Below are 19,532 nucleotides of genomic sequence, written 5' to 3'. Positions count from 1 at the left end.
ATTGTAAAAGATGATGCCTATGGAGTTTGTCAGACTCCATAACCAAAAGAAACACAGAGTTCAAAAATCACATTAAAATACATGAGAGAGTGGGAAGGAAAAGGTCTCACTCTCTCCAGGCAAAAAATTAAAGTCCTAGAGTCCAGCAAAATAGCTGGGGATCTCTAAGGTACAGAGGAATTAGCACATTTCTGAGAATTCTCCCCAACCTCCTCCATTTCATTCTTCCTTGTTAAATCCTTACAAGGCACCTTCAGTCATGCATAAGCTCAAAAGAAAACCAACTCCTGTCCTGGTTGGTCAAGAACCAGAGTTTGAAGTTGCCCAAATTTGTGAGACTTGTCATTTCCGAGGTACCCTACAATTCTCAGACTGGAAAGGGGATTGCAGTTGGGGACCTGCTCAGCATGTTCACGCTCATGTGTTGGTTCAGCGATTTCAGTGGTTGAACCTCTCGAAGCCGGTAGATCCAGATCTACAAGGGAGCATGTCGTCATGGGCCGTGCTCCGCCCTGGTCGATATGGGATGAATGGAGAACTCCCTTGTCTCGTTTGACGACCAGCAGATACGTTGTCACAGGTTACATGTGATTATATCCAATTATAAAACAAAGAATGAATTTTGAACAAACACAAAACATCTAAAAAATATATATATATATTTTTCCTTTTTTGGCAGGGTCACCCCACTTCTACCCCCACCCAACCACACATGTATATTTGTAAAATATTCATTGTTTTTTTTAGACGTTTTGGATTTGTTTAAACATCCATTAGTTGTTTTCTATTTGACAATATCTCTGCATACTGCTGTCACAGTAGGCACATCGAGCCAACCACAATATTGCCCCGATCCCGTGATCTCTCCTGGACTCCTCTTGCTTTTTCTCTTTGCCTCGTTTTCTCCCCCTGCCTTCCACCTTTCTTCTTGTGAGCTGCAGTTCGTTAGTCTTCTACCGCTGCAGCATCATCTTGAATCGTTCTTTTACTCCTGCCTGCTCCGCTGACTACGACAGCTGCCTTGTTTTACCGGCTCTCAAAACCACAAGGTTCTTTCCTTCCGAGAGGGTTTTACTTTTCATTAGAGAGCCGTGGCTTCAAGGAAGGGTAGGCCCTATCTCCACAGCACCAGCACTTCTAACAGGGGACAGGTGAGAGCGAAAGCTTTAACTATACAACAGGCTATCAACGTTTGTGCATCAGGGGCTGGGCCACCATGGGTGACAAAAAGTTGTGTCCAGCATGCACCTTTTTTGTCTGCGCCAAAAAGAATTTTAACACTCTGGCCATGTCAAGTGTATGAAGCGCCTGCTCCGCTTCACTTGAAGGCAGTGGGAAGAAAACAGGTGGGGATATTTTTTAGTTTTTGTGGAAGTCACTGACTACCTTGAGTAAGGAGCCAGACTTGGAACATAGAACCAATTTGTCCTTGGGGAAAATTAGGTAAGGATCCTCAATGCTCAGTGCCTGTAACTCAAAAATCCTACCAGCTGAAGTTATGGCCACCAAAAAGCGTTTTTCAGAGCAACCCACTTTTGGTATGCTGAGGCCATCAGCTCAAATGGTTTGAACATGAGTGCGCTCAATACAATGTTTATATCTCATGAGCTATGCTCTCGTCTCTTTGGGGGTGGGGGGTAAAGCCTCAAAAGGCCTGCAAAATGTCTCTACCAACGAGTTGGCCATAAGCCTCCAAAAGTGGTGCCACTCTGTCTGGGTACCACAGAGGGTGTGGGAGGGGGTTTAGGCACCCTGGACTGAGTTACCTTGGTAACTCAAGTCGCACTCTTGTGTGATTGGCCCAAGTGGTGAGCCGGCCGGCTCACCACTTAGCATGTTTGATTGACAGCTAGGCTGAGTGAATGGGGGTGTGCTGCATAAAAGCAGGGCTTTGGGGACTGGAACTGCAGAAGTCGCCACAGGACCTAAGAATCCGAGGAGGGAGAAGCTGAGCCGGCCTGCAACGACGACACCACCGGTGGAGCCCTGCTGAACCGTCTCACCACTTTTCCCAACGACAGAGGAGATCTCCAGCCCAGAGAGTCTTCTTCCTTTGACTGGTGGGGATAACCAGTCTACCTTCTTTTCGCCTTCCTGGAGCATCTCGTGGCCGCCTTGCCTGTGCCAAGCACCCCGGCAACCGAGATACCACGTTTTCACCACTACCGCGAACCGAAAGGGTAGTACCTTTGTACCGGAGAACTCCGCGGCTGGTTTCTTCCCTGGCAGTGCAACGACGCTCATCCTTCCTCCACAACAAGATCTTCTCTTCCTCTGGACGACGCTGCAACTTGCACCCGCTGCCAGGAACAACTGCCCCCGCTGGAGGATCCTCTCCATTTAAGGTACTGTGTTCCGCCTGGCTTCCCTTGCAACCATTTGAACGGGGTGTGTTAAATCCTCTTCTCTCGAACCTGGCTTAGCCTGGGACACCTTAGCTAACTTTTCTGCACTGAACTAAACCTTTTTCGAACTACCTCCACAAACTTTGAAGCAATTGTAATCAAAAAGCCACAAAAGTAAAGGTTATAAGGATTAAAAGCATCATAAGCACACTTCAATGTATGCAGCTTTAAAAATACAAGAAATCAGCTATGTGAAACATCGTCTCCCAGCACTGATAGGCCTAGGGACAAGGGAAGTAAAGCAGAGGGTTTCAATTACATCCAAACGTCTGGTTGGCAGTCAAAATAAAGCAAAAAGAAAAGGGTGTCCCGTAGAAGTCTATGAGAGGAAAGCAACAAAAAGAAAATCTTTCTTAAAAGATGGTGAAAATGGGACGGGGCTATAGGCTCTTTATAAAGTTTCCCAGTAAAGGTTTCAGCCCACAAGAATTTTTGGAGAGACAGCAGGAGGATGGTTGACAGTAGGAGTGGCAGAGGCAGATTGAAAGGGCCAATGGCAGAAGACCTCGACGCGCGAGGGATCATGGGTACAGCACATGTCAAGAGTGATAGTATTGCAGACAGTCAACATCCCTTTTCAAAATCGAAAACAAATCATTTAATACTCCTCACCAAACATAAGATGCAAAGCATGTGATTCTAAGAAGATCCATAAGCCTCAGAAATATATATACATGCGTGTGTGCATATTGTGACAGATCAAGAGTTGTTGCCCCTTTTCCCCAGGGTGGAGTCACCCCCTTTGAGGCTACAGAGATGAGCCTGCTCTGCAAAACCTTCCCTTGGGGTCTGGGCAAGTGGGACCTCACTGGGAGTGACTCCCCTCAGAGGACAAGGACTGTGGTTCCCACAAGGAACTCCCTATGCAAGCAACACATTCTGCCTATATGGTATTGCCTTCCATCACGAGTAATGTGTCTCCCTCTTGTTTGGCTTCAGGTAATGCTGGAGCGAATACAACACATGAAGATAAATGAAATGCTGCTTTGTACGCAAATGTGTATGTAAGAGGGACGAACCGATCGAGAGGGAAGAGAGCCATATGCAGAAGACGTCCTCTGAGGTAGCTAAGCCTTGCAGGGGAAGTGCCGTGTGGTGCCCACGGATGTCAGCGAGGAAGAGATTGCAAGCAGAGAACGCTGGAGGCCCGCTGTTACATGTTTGGGCAAACATACTTCAGGACGGGATCCACAAGACCGTCCTTTGTGGTGGCATGACCACAGGAAATCCTTGGTGGGGCCAGAGCTTGACCTGCAACGTCGAAAACCAGAGAAACTGGAGGAACAAAACCTCCCTTCTACAGTGTGATGCCAAAAAAGTACACCGCACAAGACGTCTAGAGCGGCTCTGCGGTGGAGTCGATAAGGAACAAGCTACTTACCTGTAACTGTTGTTCTCCAGCATGGGTCTGGCATGGATTCACATGCTCATGAATATTCCCCGTCAGGCTGGGAATCCTCGGTAAAGAAAAAATCAGCATCAGTTTCGTTTCTGATCGGTCTTTCTTAGTAGTAACCAATCACTGGTCTCTGGGTCATACTGCCCCCAGCCAATGACTGCCCTCTCCCCAAGCCCCTCCTCCCCTGGCAGCCATCCTCAGATTCGGTAGCACGTAAAGTGGCAGTATGACCAAGTGAAGAGCCGCAGAGGGGAAGGAGGGAGGGTTCGCATGTGAATCCATGCCAGACCCATGCTGGAGAACAACAGTTACAGGTAAGTAACTTGTTCCTTCTCCAGCATGGGGTCTGGCATGGATTCACATGCTCATGAATGTAAGAATACATAGCAGTACACACATGCACAACCACGGAAGGTGGCAAAAGGCTTAACATTAAGCATTACATAAACTCAACATTAAGCAACTCTTACCTCCTCACCAGGCCCACCTTCAGGCGAACAGGTTGCGCAGCACTGCTTGGCCGACTCTGGACTCCTCCCTGGAATCCCGGTCGACGCAGCAGAATCTCGTGAAGGTGTGCGTCGACCTCCACGTAGCAGCCCTGCAAATGTCCACAAGAACGCCGTAGTAGCAGCAATCGCTCTGGTCGAATGGGCTCTCGGACGGCCAGGCAACGGTCGCTTGGCCAACCGATGACAATGCATGATGCAGCCGGAGAGCCATCTGGAAATGGAAGTCTTCGAGAAAGCCTTCCCTTGGTTCACAGGTCCGAAGTTCACAAACAGCTGTGATGTCTTCCGAAAACTCTTTATTCGGTCCACGTAGAACTTCAGCGCTCTAGCTACATCCAGCGAGTGCTAAATCCTCTCGGCCAGCGACGAATGCGACGGAAAGAAAACACCAAGGGCTCGTTAAGATGGAAGTCAGACGGCACCTTAGGCATGAAAGAGGGGTGCGTCCTCTGCACCACCTTCGTATCGTGAAAAGTCAAGTATGGAGGCTTGTAGGATAGGGCCTGAATCTCTCCCACGCGTCGTGCGCAGGTGATGGCCACAAGGAACGCCGTCTTCCACGACAGGAACTTCAACGGAGCCGAGTGCAAAGGCTCGAATGGTGGCCCCCATGAGCCTGGTCAGCACCACGTTAGGCTCCCACGCCGAGGCTGGAGCGTTCACCGGCAGGAACTATCGGAACAGTCCCTTTATAAATTCCTTCACCAGTCGATGAGACCACAAGGACGGCCGTCCTGCAGTTCTGGTGTATCGGGAGATCGCTGCCAGATGTATCTTGATGGAAGCGTGAGCTAGTCCAGCTTTGGCCAGCAACAGTAGGTATGGTAGCACTTGGTGTCGTAATCCGTAGAGGGTTGATCTTCTGTGCACGGCATCAGACAGAGAACCTCTTCCACTTATGTCCGTAGCACTTGAGAGTTGAGGACGCCCTGGCCTTTGCAAGAACCTCTCTGCAGTCAGCTGGGATATCATACCCTCCAAACTCTAGTGCTGCAGGAGCCAGGCCTGCAAGTTCAGCGACTCTGGGTCGTGATGAAGAATGGCGCCTCCCTCTCTGGAGAGAAGATCTGCCTCCGTCGACAGCTTGACTGGTGGGGACGCTGAGAGGTCCAGAAGATCTGGGAACCAGATCTGTCTCGGCCACGCCGGTGCGACGAGGATCATCCTGCACTGGGACCTCTTGAGCTGGCTGATGAGTCGAAGCAGCAGCGTCAACGGAGGAAACGCATACAGGAACAGGCAGTCCCAGGGGAACAAGAAAGCATCGCCCATGCTCCTCGGCTGGGGGAACCTGCTGGCGAACCTCTGGCACTTGGAGTTTGTCGCTGTCGCGAACAGGTCGATCTGGGGTTTGCCCCATCGTTGGAAGAGCCGATCCACTTGATCCTGGCGTAGCTCCCACTTGTGGCACGAGCGCAGCTCCCTGCTGAGTGAGTCGGCGATGGTGTTTTTTATTCCTGCCAGATGGACGGGAACCAGAAACATCCCCTGGGTGACAGCCCAGTGCCACAGATCCTGGGCCTCCTTGGTTAGGGCTGGGGATCTGGTGCCTCCCTGCTTCCGGATGTAGAACATTGTGGTAGTGTTGTCGGTGAAGATCCTCACGACCTTGCCCTTGAGGGACGGGAGGAACGACTTGAGCGCCCAGAACACGGCACGGAGCTCCAAGATGTTGATGTGGAGAGACCTCTCCTCCGGGAGCCAAAGGCCTCTTGCGTGGAAATCTCTGGTGTGCGCACCCCATCCCTCCAGGGAGGCGTCCGTCGTCACCGTCTCCTGATGTGCCGGGGTCTGGAAGTCCATGCCCGCCGTGAGGTGTGCACGGGTGCCCCACCACTGAATCACCCGACGGAAAACCTTGTTGAGCGGGATCTTGTCTTCGAAGCTGCCTGCCGCTTGCATCCAGCGGGCATCGAGGAACTCCTGTAGAGGACGCATCCGTAGCCTGCACAGGCGCACTAGATAGATGCATGAGGACATCATACAGAGGAGGGACTTGATGGATCTCGCCCTGGCCACGTCCGTGGCTAGCAGGCGCTGCACCTTGCCTAAGATGGCCTTTGTCCTTTCCTCCAACGGAGATGCCAAACGTTCCACTGTATCGAGCCTCGCTCCCAGAAACAGTGCCACCTGTGACGGAACCAAATGGGATTTCGGGTAGTTGATGGAGAAACCCAGCTCTGTGAGTAAGCGGACGGTCTTCGCCGTGTGCTCGACGTCGAGTTCTCTTGTCCTTGCACGGATGAGCCAGTCGTCCAGGTAGGGGTAGACGTGGATCCCCTGCAGGCACAGCCGCGCCGCCACTGGTGCTAGGCACTTGGTGAACACCCTGGGTGCTGACTTCAATCCGAATGGCAGAGCTCTGAATTGGTAGTGGCGTCCTTGGACTACGAATCTGAGGAACTTTCAGTGTCCTTTTAGGATGGGGAAGTAAGCATCCTCCAAGTCCAACGACAATAGGAAGTCGCCCTCCTCCAGCTGTCCCAGCATATGCTGGAGAGTGACCATCCTGAACGTCTGTGCCTTGATGTATTTGTTCAACCGATGTAGGTCCAGGATGGGGCACCAACCGCCTGTCTTCTTTCTGACGAGGAAGTATCTTGAGTATACTCCGGAGCCCCAGAGCCTCTTGGGGACAAGCTTGATGGCACCTTTCTTGAGGATCGCCTTTACCTCCAACAGCAGTTGAGGGACGTGATTTTCCTTCCTGGCCATGGGAGTAATGCAGGGACAATTCTTTTGGAATTCGAGAGTGTGCCCGTGGGCCAGGGCATCCAGCACCCAACTGTCGGTGGAGATGGACTCCCACATGCTGACGAACTTCGCCAGCCGGCCTCCCACCGGGGTGCTTCGGTGGGGGCCCGACGCTACGGCCGGTTCAATCTTGCTTGGAGGCAGCCTTGCCGCCTTAGCCTCCTTGGCGACGACGCCGAGATCCTCCTTGCTTGCACCGACCTCTGTAAGCCTCCTGGGATGAGGAGCGGGCCGCCTGGCGGTACGTAGAGGAGCCACCGCCTGATCCCTTGGAGGCCCCCTGTCTGCCTCCTGCACTCCGAAAGGTCCGTCATTGCTGAAGGACTCTCAGGGCTCGGGCAATCTGTGTCGGCCTTGATGGCCTGCAGCGACCCATCCACCGTTTTCCCAAACAGGTTTTTGCCGTCGAACGGCATGTCCAAAATCCTGGTCTGCACGTCCTTGCGGAAATCTGTCGCCTTGAGCCAGCCTCGTCGTCGAAGGCAAACACTGTTGCCTAACTGGCGAAACCCGGTGTCGGCAATGTCCGTTGCCACCGTTATGGCGTGCTCGATGCCACCTCACCTTCCTGCAGAATCTCCAGGGCCTCCGCCCTCTTGTCCTCTGGTAGGAAGTCCAGTAGGGGAGCTATCTTAACCATAGCTCCATGTCATAACGTGCCACAATCGTTGAGGCGTTGGCCGTCTTAATTGTCGTCGCCGCCGACGACATGACCCATCGCCCCATGGCATCCAATTTCTTACCCTCGCCGTCAGGTGGGGAAGTAGAGGTTTAGGTTGAGGGTGTCGCCCCCGCCGCCTTCTTCTTGGCCGCCGCTGAGACGACCGAATCCGGCATAGGTTGAGCCCTGAGGCACAAAGGGGCGGCGTCAGGGACCCGGTACTCCTTCTCGTACCTGTCCCTCTTGGCAGGCGTCGTGGACGGGTACTTCAGGATCGCAAGTCCCTCGTCCCAGATATCGTCGAGTAACGGTACCGTGAGGACCGTCTTTCTCTTGGCCTCTCGCCGTTGATAGAGGAAACCCTAATTCTGCTCCTCGGGGCAGAGCTGGAAGAGCTCATACCCTGGCGATCCTGGCGTGAAAGCCAATTTTGTCGGACGGGGAAGCCCGAGGGAGTGGTGATGGAACGTCCGTCCCGTCGTCACCATCGTCGTCATCCGTCCCCATCGTTGTATCCGTCGCCGTGTCATTCCTGGGGTCCGGTGAGGGGGATGAGGGCTCCACGGGTCGTGGGGGCATGAAGGGCGGGGAGGGATGAACTCTCCTGCGCTTGTTCGGAGGGCTTCCCGATGGACCCGGTTCTGGATCGTCCGCCGGCGTTCGTGGTAATCTCGTCCTCATCTCCGTGCATAAGGTTTGGATTGCCATCAAAAATGGCCGCTGAGTTGTCCCGAGGCTCGGGCAATGGCTGCGACGGGAGGGAAGGCTGCTCCTCCACTGGGGCCTCGTCGGCGCCACCGTCGCTTTCTTCGACCACCTCTTCGGGATCCCTCCCGTGGGATCGTACCTTCTCGAACCTCTCATTGAGGTTCTTCACTGTTTCCACCAGCTCCTCCTCAGAGGCTGAATCTGTGTCCGTAATGGCCACTGCCCCCCCCTCTTTTTTCACTGGGGTCTTCACGGGGATCTTGTCGATGGGCTGGAAAGAGGATTCCCTCTGCGGTGGCAGGGAAACTCTGGGCCCTGAAATCGCCTCCACTGGTGTAGCCTCCCCAGGCTTTGCCAGGGTCGCTGCGACTCCCTCGATAGAAGCCTTAGCCGGGTGAATCAAGGCCTTCGCCACCTTTGGCGCGCTTGAGGCCTTCACCTTGGGGGGAGGGTCACCGCGTCGCTCCCCCTTGGCCGAATCCTTCGAGATCGACCGGGGCCTCTCCAGAAGCTTACCCGGGTTCTCGGATTTCCTCTTCCCCGAACCAGAGCGTTGACTCGTGGTTGATGGTGCCGGGGAAGGCACGCCCTGCCTGGCAGCCGAAGAGCCCGACTGTTCGGCGCTCCTGGTGTCCGCGGACTCGTGGTGCTTAGCCTTCTGTTGGGGCCCCGTCGCCGGGGCGTCCTCACAGGACTTAGAAGACTGCTCGGACCTTTTCTTCTTCTCACCTGCTGGTCCCTTCTCCAGCCAGCTGGGGAGGCGGGTACGACGATCCCTCATGGTCCGTTCCGATAGGTTCTTGCAGAATGCACAGTCCTTCTCCACGTGCGTCTTGTTTTCATGAAGGCAGTGGAGACATCTCAAATGCTCGTCCTCCTTGAAAACATTCTTTAACCCGCATCCAGGGCAGTTCCTGAACAGCTTGGATCCAGGCGTCGAGCTTCCCTTGTCCTCGGCCATGTCCATGGTAGGCCTCAGATCTTCTGGAATCCTCCAAGAAGCGTAACTCGATGAAATCTTCACCCTTGAGGGGCGTAGAAAAATCCGAAACTGGTCTCCGTTGATCGGAAGTAGAACTGTGGAGCTAGAGGCTCGATTTAACCGAAAAAAAATTAGAAAATCTCTTGCAGTAAAAGCTCAAGAGCAATAGCACGAGGACTCCCAACACTTGAACGTGCGGTAAAAATCTGAGGATGGCTGCCAGGGGAGGGGCTTAGGGAGAGGGCAGTCATTGGCTGGGGGCAGTATGACCCAGAGACCAGTGATTGGTTACTACTAAGAAAGACAGATCAGAAACGAAACTGATACTGATTTTTTCTTTACCAAGGATTCCCAGCCTGACGACAGGGAATATTCATGAGCATGTGAATCGATGCCAGACCCCATGCTGGAGAAAGTGGAGGCAGAGCCACGAGGAAGCTGCTCAATCCCAACCCCATGTTCCCTACACCTCCAACTGTGGAAATAAGGTAACGGGGTAGAGCGAAAAAGGGGAGCCACAACTTAAATGTGAAAAATTGCAATATTCAACTGAGGTAATGACAAAGCATGAATGTGTATTTGAGGAAACCACAAGAAAGTTACCAAGTATAATTGGGGAAAAACATGGAAGCCCCAATAAGAGATTTGGAAAACTGCTGTATTAAGTGTAAATAACATTCTTTAGTATTAAAGTGAAAGAAAGGGGAGCCGAATAGAGAGGCCCCAGGACTGGTGGTGCCACTCCATCAGTAAGGGTATGAAAGACCCCAGCAAGGAAAGAAGTGTAAATAGTCTAAAGGACTAATAATAAGAGGAAGGAATATACACAACTAGATCCAAAGGTATAGCAGGAAGGACATTGATAGGTCTCAAACATCCTGGGACAGTCGAACTATGAACATACAGCACGAAGTACAGAAACCCATGAAAGATACGGAATCAGAATCAATAGTTTCTAGTAACTTGTTGGCAGTACATGACAAAATTAGACTTGCAGAAATTTAAAACCCTGAAATAAAGCTCCAAGCAGACGGCTAAAGGGAATGTGCCAGAAGATGTATATTTTGGCCATTGTTAGCTATTCGTTCTAGTGGTAGGGTCAGTATAGCTAGGTTTTGGACTGAGGACATTCTTCTTTGGACTTTTGACGACCGACGAGCACCCTTAGTTTGGTTAGGTAGGGAAAATTCCCATAGCAATAGAGAAAGTTAGGCATTTTTCTTAATATTTAAATAAAAGAATTCAAAAAGTCCAACACGAGTCTGACTTCTTCCGACCCGACCACAATACATAAGTGTGTTTTGTAGCATATAGTGTTCTTGAATTCTACCTGATTAGTGCATTTAAGATCTAATAAATAATACATTTGTATACTGCTGGTCGAATTCTATTACTTGGCTGGCTGTCTCTCAGTGCTGTTAACTGTACGTACATCCCAGCCACTGGTCTATTGAGTTTGCCTTGCTGCTTAACCTAGCTGCCTTGTGGGAATTCGATTTAAGCATGTGAGAAAAAAGAAAAAGCCTGCATAGCTGGTTATGAAATCCAGCTGACCCAACCAACTGTCCACACCCATGCACCATGCTAAATGTTGACAGCCATCCTTTCAGGATTGACCAGAAAAATTTAATTTATTTAGGCAAACCCACACATATGTGGATTGGGACGTTTGGCAGAGCCTTCTCTGGCAAGATCCAGGTAGTAGTCACACAAAGGATGTGTTGGTAGGTTCTGTTCAGAGCCTATTCTGGCAATGCCCCTTTGTCCTTACAAACAAAGACCATAAAACAAGCCAGTGTGCAGGATTTAGAAATGCACCAGTAGCCCAACTACCACCATATATGGGCATTTGGCTACAAGTACAGTAAAACGGCTACAGGATGGTGTAGTTTAAAACAAAAGAGATGCTGCATACCAACTCCCAAACATTTTCTGTGTTAAAGAGCTCACACAGCGACAAAATGGGTGCCCTGGTAGTCACATGGGCTACTAAGGGTAGCACACAAAAAGTAGTTGTAGTTGCAGCTGCAGGGGAACTTCAGCAGAGGCCCCTTTGAAAGTAAACCAAACCAAAAGGGCTGGCAAAGATATTTAGAGTGCTCTCAGAGTTAACAAAAAGAGCCTCAAAAATGGAATTCTGATCTAACGCATACCAACTATTAACAACTTGACAATAGTGAAAGATTTAATGGATGCATTTCGAAGGGATTGTGTCCTCTGATGTATTCCTTATCTTTGATAGATCATCTCCCAGCTTGCTGGCCTCGGAAATTTTTTTCAGTAGTGGGCGCTGCGCGTCGACGTCCCTCGAGCCGGTGCCCCTCGACGGCCTCTATATCGGCGCCAAAGTCATCACGCGTATAAATAGACTCGCGCAGCGTCCGTTGCTCAATTCCGTTTTTCCGCGCTTCGTGGGACCTTGGAATATCGTTGCTCAGTTCTTCAGTCAATATACTTCATTATTCCTCGTGGATACCAACTCGTACGCGATGCCTTCCTCACCCGAACCGACGACTCCACGGTCCGGCTTCAAAACATTTTCGAGACTGTGGAAAGAAAATGTCGTTGACGGATCCTCACAGGATCTGTTTGTGGTGCCTGGGAATCGAGCAACATTGTTTGGAGTGCGAGGACTGCATGTCCATGACGGCGAAAGCCTTGAAGGAGCGTAAGGGGAAGCTCGAGAGAGGTAAGGCAGTTAAAACTTCTTTGAAAATTTCCTCGGCGGAGTCGAGACATTCGTCTCCTCGCCATCACAAAAGACGTAATATCCAGTGCTTGACAAGTCATGGTTTCTTTTCATTTTCCCCTCTCCCACAGTACTTACTTCGGTTTACTCTTCATACGACCACAAAGACTGCAAGACTTCTGAAAAATGTAATTTCACTTAAAGGCCAGCAAGAAAAGTACTAGCTATTGACTGAATTGAAAAAGATAAAATAAATGGCTCACTGATTTGAACAATACTCGAAAGGGGGGGGGGGGGGGGCAACACAAATAAATTAAGCCAAACCGAAGAAGTTGACATTGGAGTTTTGGAATTCGTGGTTAGGATTGAGCCTTATTGTGGAGCAAAAAAAGACTAGTTAGGCAAGAGTACACAGTCTATTTGAATCGGATACTAAGCAAGGCCATATCAGGGCTAGGGAGGGCTATGGCTGGCAGATGATCATGAGCAATGTCTTATTCATGCAAACCCTGAAAGAGTATGAAAACTTACAGATGGCGCTTTTTGGCTGAAAGATCTCCTTATAGTCTTCAGGATTCTGAATTTCGGCTGCAGATTCCTTCTCATCTCGGTCATCCTCACTGCTGGGACTACGTCGTTCAGTGTCAGAGTTTTGTTTTACTCTGTAAAAAACACAAACTGTCAAACTAAGAAAGGATTTAACAGCTGAATCTAGGAGAAGCCATAGCAGAACAGCAATTGCATTCACAGACCCCGCAGCATCCTTAAAGTACAATTCTGGGAAAATTGATACTTGGTCTGGCAAAGGAAAACATTTCCACTTTCAAAGGCATGTAAAAGGAACTAATACAAATTACTTTTGTATAGTTTAGAAAGACAATCATTGGCGTTTCATAGATGAGTACAAAAAACTGATGGTACCATTGTCCACAGTAATTGTAATCAAATTATTGACCGTCCATTGATGCAAGGATAAGGGTGTCGAGCTACAATTTGACATGTGATATGCGGGTTAAACACAAGTTCCTCCAGCGAGCACTGATTGATCTCACCAAGTGGTCTTACTGTAAAAGATGCCACAAAGAATTTAAAGTCAAACTCAGTTTTATTTTAATTTCTCTATTACAAATGAATATTTATGACAACTTTCAAATACATGGCTCACACTTACTCTCCCATATACATTATGCCTTACTTAAAAATAAAGTTTACTTCTGCACCAAACATGCAGGGCCCAATTATGGGGGCTCACACAAATTGACAGTTTAAAGGTTACTCAAAATGAATGTCTCATTGCTGATACATGGATACCTAAATATACACCAGTATGTGACCCAAAAGCTGGAAACACAGGTTTGCTCAGTAGGAATTTTGACAAAACCGGACTACATAAGATACTCCTATAAGAATTATATGCATCCTTCAAGAAATACAAATATACATAATAATCTTGCTAAAAAATACCATTTTAGGAGATGTGAGGAAGGCAACAGCTATGTAATGATATATAAAATGGCAATAGCTTGGAACTTACAATCTCTAATAGCAGACGCTTACACGGAGGGAATATAGATAAATATTAAAAATATTCACAAGATGTATAAACAGCTCCTGCTAGGAGCTTTCTGGTGCTGTATGCACAGATTAACAAACGTGGTGAATGAGTCTTAACTAAAAGATGTGCAATCACCTGAATAAAGGAAGTTTATAGCTGCTGTCCGTTCGAAAGTTCTTAGGTTGATTAAGAGATGCAACAAAGAGTTGGACGGATCTAAACAGGACTTATCATATAAATGCGAGGTTAGGGGTAAATAAGACCTCCAGATAGGCAATACACAGAGGTAACTGGTGAGACCAGATATGAAGAGGTATATTTGTATTCATTTAAAAGAATTTAAGGTTGAGAAGTGGTTTGTGAATAATTGAGAACAAGAATGTTCCTTGATGGCTATCTTGGCCACCTTAGTTAAAATAAAATCTCAGTAAAGCAGCAATCCGAGGTCGCACAGTTTTGACGATGTTTTCTTTGTGGGCATTGCAGCTGCTATTATACCCAGTCAATCATATTGCTTTACAATCTTGACCACTTCTTGTCTGTTTAGACTCCAAGCGCAGTAGCTTTTTCCATTTTAAAAATGGAGCTCTGTGGTTTTGGAAAGGCTGAGGTGCAACTTATGGAAACAGACAAAAGCCCCTGCTTTTAACACATCTGCAAGTAGACCCTGGGGGCTGGGGGTGGCTATCCAGGAGGAAGGTATGATTCAAATATATGAACGTTATTTAGCTAATCCCATTTAGATTTTGTTTTTAAAACATTCCTGTTCCATTGAATTATAGTTTACTTGCAAGACTTCCACCTGCACGAACACTGGACTAGCTCAAAGACAGTGGCTATCCAGGAGGAAGGTATGATTCAAATATATGAAAGTTATTTAGCTAATCCCATTTAGATTTTGTTTTTAAAACATTGCTGTTCCATTGAATTATAGTTTACTTGCAAGACTTCCACCTGCACGAACACTGGACTAGCTCAAAGACAGTCCACAGGTTGTTTCTGAACAGTCACAACATAATGTATACTTTTAACATTGTATTCCAACGATCTACATCATCTTACAACCACAATGAATCTCAAATACAAAACTATGAAATAATAGAAACGCATGTACTCATCAGCAGTAAGTTTGCATACAGTAAAGTTACCCTAAAATCTATGAACAATTGAAACTTGAGATCAGGGTTTTGTAGGGATATTTGGGTGCTAATTCATGCAAATAACAGAATATGTATACAGATTCTAAGGGAAGCAAAAATGGGGTTTTTATTGGCAGTGTTTAAAAGCAGCCATTTCGTAATGGGTGCAAAAGGCAGCTTTTCTCAGATGCAGCCAGCTTTACTCAGATGCAGCCAGTAAAATGGATGTTCATTTTTAAAATACTCAGCAAGAGTTTTCAGTAGCAGCCAGTAAAATTGATGTTCATTTTTAGAAATACTAAATGAAACAGGCAGTCATTTTAAAGTGGGTACAAATTAGGGGTACAGTTCAGCATGGCAATGGGATTAGCCTGGAGGTAGAGAAGAGTTGGGACATTATATGGAGCAGGTGAAATGTCACATTAGGGTTACATAAAAAAAAACATAATGCAGAAAAAGACAGGCTTTCAATGTGCATATTTACAAATTAAGTATTTCTATCTGTGACAAACTGCATTGTGGAAATAACCTATATAACAGAATATACTAACCCAAAGCCCATTACCAACTAATTGTCCCAAATTAACCATGTAATGCAGTTGGTAAACAAAAATGAAAATTCATTTGGTTTTAGTGCTCTTCTATGGAGAAGAGAAAATATGCACAGTAGGAAACTAGATGGGGCACAGTTTCTTGCATAACTGAAGCTCCCATTGTTCTCGTAGGAAGTGAATAGTTACATGCAGGCCCTTGTAATGTGATTGGTAGAAGTCTGGGGGTGTTAGAACCACGTCAGGGAAGGCAGAGTTAATTTGTGATGGACAGACAGAGGAAATTTAAGCAGCTGAGCTGTGGGGTGTAGTCAGTCTGAGATTCGGTTCCCATCTGCACACTGTGGGATGGTGTGCTCCGGGGGCTGCAGCTTGAAGAAAGCTTGAAGACCGGGCAGAGGGAGTGTCGTCCAGGCTTCGGAGTGACTGGAATTCCAAGGGATGTGTCCGTGGGCTGTGTGAGGTCGTGCAGATAAGCTCCGGCAGCAAGAGACGCAGGCGGAACATAGAAGCAGACTTCAAAATAATTGTAAGTCAAGTTAATCGAGGAGTACGTGGGATCGGTGACATGTGATCAATTAGCATAGGGTGCTAGGTTATAAAACGAAATGCTTTATTTTTGTTGCTTTCTGTCTCCATTTGTTTAAAAGAAAAATTGCACACATGTTTACAGACTCTTCCATGTTGCCGTGTGCTTGTTTTCTTCTCGCTTTTTATCTTTTAGAGGTTTTGTGATTGCTGTTGGTAAGAATATATGTAACTGTAATAGGAGATGTAACATTTTACCCTTGATTGTGTATAATAAGAACAAATATAAGAAAAGCAAAGCTGGTGCATTTTCTGGTTTCATTTCATGCCTCTAATGATTACTGTTTCAAGGGGAAGGAGTGGTTGCAACCTTTTGATGTTTACACCACGGTGGTAAAACATTTACTATTTTTGTTACTGCAAAAGTAAATTTAGGAAACAAGGAAGAATATATATGCAAGAAAGAAGGTTGTGTGTGTGTGTGTGTGAATGGATTTTCTCTGCATGCTGAAGGGAAAGTGGTGCCTTCCAAGGCACATAGGCTACTGATGTAAATAAATCAGTAACATGAGCTACATGCAATAAGTTGCATTCTGTATAATCTTACTGGGTTCCCTGAAAGTGTGCCAGGTCCAAAGGTTCTTTATCGTCAGCCAAAGGTGGGTCATAATTATAAGTGGGAAGGTTTGTTTTATCATAGGGCTGTATGATGGAAGGTATGCTCACCACTAAAATTACCACTATACCACAAAAATAAGATACCACTAAAAATTACCACCAAAGTAAACTAACACTAAATTAACACCAGAATAAGATAGTTCTGAACTATTACCAAAATAGGGCAATACTGAAGTACCACCAATGGTAAGGCCAATTTACCGCCGAAGTACCACAATACTAAAATCCCACCAAATCAGGAAATGGCCCCAAAGACAAAATCTCCAACAGTTCATACAAGCAAAAACGGTAGTTAGGAACATGGAGCACTCTGAAACAAAATAAGTTGCAACAGTTTCTGTGGCCAAGGGCACTGGCAGCCTTAGGGCCCCCTTCGAAACCCAAGTCAGCCCGACCCCTCCCTGACCCCCCCAGAACCCCATGCGCTCCTCCCAATGTGAAAAATGAAGGGATTACATACTTAAAGAGTCAAAATCAACAGATACTTGTCTAGCAATTTCCCTGATTATGCACGGTAATCCACATTACTTCAGCTTTCCTCTTTAGTCACCTTACAATAGATCCAGGGCACACATCTCTACATGCGTTGGTGGGATAAGGGGTGCATTTACATTTCTCTAGTTTAGGTTACAAACTCTGTTCTATAGGAAAAAGCACTTATTGCGGCTTGTACCTCAAGCCCCAATTGGACAGCCTCGCCACTCTCTTGCTACTGGGCAGGGTGTCTCCTTTTCGCACTGTACGGCCAGCCTTCGCCCTTGAAACATACTACACATATTTTTAGCTTTAGTCCACAGGTCTCTCTCTATCCCCATCTATCTGTGTATCTGTGTATTTCCCTCCATACAGCATGTATTCGTGTGAGCAGCATTATCTCTCTACCTATAGAAACGGTGAAAGAGAATGGAAGACATCTTCATAGGGAGGTCTCGAAGTAAAACATAGTAAACAACATGACAAGTAGTAGCAGCGGGCTTGCATAGGTGCCAAACGGCCTGTAGCAGTAACTCCTCTGTAGTAACATTACCATTTTGAAAGTGACCCTCCACCCCCACATAAAGGTGGTCCTGGAGCTCTTGCTATGTCGTCAAAAAGTCAGGCTGGCATTCAAGGGATCATGTGCAGGGAACTCCTGGGTGAGGGAACGTCCTTATCAGCAGTCAGCAACCCGTGCTGACACGCCACACTCCTCATGGGTCCTGCAGGGCGTCAAGCCACAGAGACACTGCAGAGGGCCACCCAGGCCCCCTAACTACACTCATCACTACCAGGTACATGGCACACTGTTCCTCTGCTGGTATTGGGATGCAGGTGCAGTGCCAGGGCCACTTGCTGCCTACACCTCACAGCCTGCACGCCCAAACCTTCCTTAAGATAGACTCTACATCCTTTCCTTAGACCGTCTAAGGGTCGGGCAGGACTTTCTGCATGTTAAACCATTACATTTCAGGTTATAGCGATTAAAGCTAAAGCCATACTTGGAGCATAGAAAAGTTGGTTCCCAGTGACAAAGACAGTCCTTTGCATCGATTTGACCATCTCATTCAGGAAGCCCTTTGCAGGGCATCAAATGTTATTGTCCATTCAAAGGACCAAACAAACAAAGAAAAAAGCTATGTAGTTTCCAAAGGTGCTGCCACCTGCGTGACTATTAGGCAAACAAGTATAAGCAATGCAAACAGTTTGGGCTTTTGTGTAGGCATAGGAAAGGCATTTGCAAGGCACAACCATAGTGCTATTAACTTGTCACTGATGGTAGCAGGTGCAAAATGGTGTGAATTCCTGGACATCTAGTAGGAGTACCTGGCAAATGCCTAATACTTATACACAAGCTAAAACTATTGGCTTTGACAATGCTTGTTTTTAAACAGGGTTTCAGTGAAGGACACAGTGCTTATAAATCGACTGGCTGAAGGCAACCTGGTTAAGACTATTTTTTATTGCACCAGTAGCAGGTTTAAAACTGCAATTAAGTCAGTCATTCTCAGAAGGCTGCTTTCATGTTAAGGCTTGATTAAAGCAAGCTCAAAGAGTTCCCATGAGGCGATGGTTTGGGAAATGAGGGGCAGGAAATAGGGAAGAACATGACCATGGGAAGTCAATGGGTGGGCAAATCACTAAACGACACCAAAAAGCTACGCTGTGTGTCCCTCCTCATATGCCATTTCTCCTTATCAGTACTCTAATGCAATAGTTTAGGAGTATAATAATAATAATTTAGCATGTGTATAGCGCTACAAACCCACAAGTATTCGGGGCGCTGCTTAGAAATTACCCACGGTGTGTGGTGCTCATTTATCAACCTCAGAAGGATGAAAGGCTGAGTTTGGCCCTGCCAGGATTCGAACCTGCGTCGGTGTGAAGATGGATTTCTGAACTCTGACCTGGTGGGCAGAGGTTCAGAAGGCCAGCCTAGTTTCCTGGAGCAGGGTAATCTTCTTGACAAGTCAGACCAATCAAGGTAGCTATGGTGGCGGTTAAGACTCGGTCTGAGAAGGGGTGAGGGTGACTGAAAGACCTCAATGAGCATGCAGAGTAAAGGACACTTAAAAATCACTCCCAGTCAGGTTTATATATATCAAAAATACAAATATGTTTCTTGCAATTCAACACAAAGTAAGAAAATCACAGTAATACTATCAAACCAACACAATCCTATCTATACACATATATACATGAAAAATGGGGTCCAAAGGATGAGTGCACCAAATGGGTCCACAACCTAAACAGGGAAGGAAGCAGGCAGTGCAAATAGTCTTTAGGCCCTTCTGTATCAAACACAATCCTAACTAAAAGGCAGTCCAATCCCTAAAATGAGAGGAGCCTAATACTCAAAAGTACTTGTGAAGCTGGCGCATGCAGTAGTTCAAATGGGCAAAGCAGGGTCTTTTGTAGGGGCTGTAGCAGCTCAGGAAGGTAGGTTAGGTGATGCAGCATAGGTTCCTACTATTCGAGAAGGGACTCCACTTGA

At 47.5% G+C, this 19,532-nt stretch overlaps 1 protein-coding gene across 2 annotated transcripts in view; it reads right to left on the bottom strand.

Annotated features, from left to right (window-relative positions):
- KATNB1 (katanin regulatory subunit B1) overlaps window positions 1-19,532 on the bottom strand; it is a 944,775-nt gene that overhangs the window by 459,453 nt on the left and 465,790 nt on the right. For both annotated transcript variants that reach the window (XM_069654285.1, XM_069654294.1), the window contains one exon: window positions 12,642-12,772. In XM_069654285.1, the coding sequence (XP_069510386.1) occupies window positions 12,642-12,772 (131 nt within the window). The remainder of the gene's footprint in view (window positions 1-12,641; window positions 12,773-19,532) is intronic.

The sequence above is a fragment of the Ambystoma mexicanum genome, chromosome 1p (genome assembly GCF_040938575.1).
Source record: "Ambystoma mexicanum isolate Mex_15411 chromosome 1p, UKY_AmexF1_1, whole genome shotgun sequence".
Taxonomy (NCBI): domain Eukaryota; kingdom Metazoa; phylum Chordata; class Amphibia; order Caudata; family Ambystomatidae; genus Ambystoma; species Ambystoma mexicanum.
Note: the sequence above shows the minus strand (reverse complement) of the source record. Positions and strands in the feature narration are given on the sequence as shown.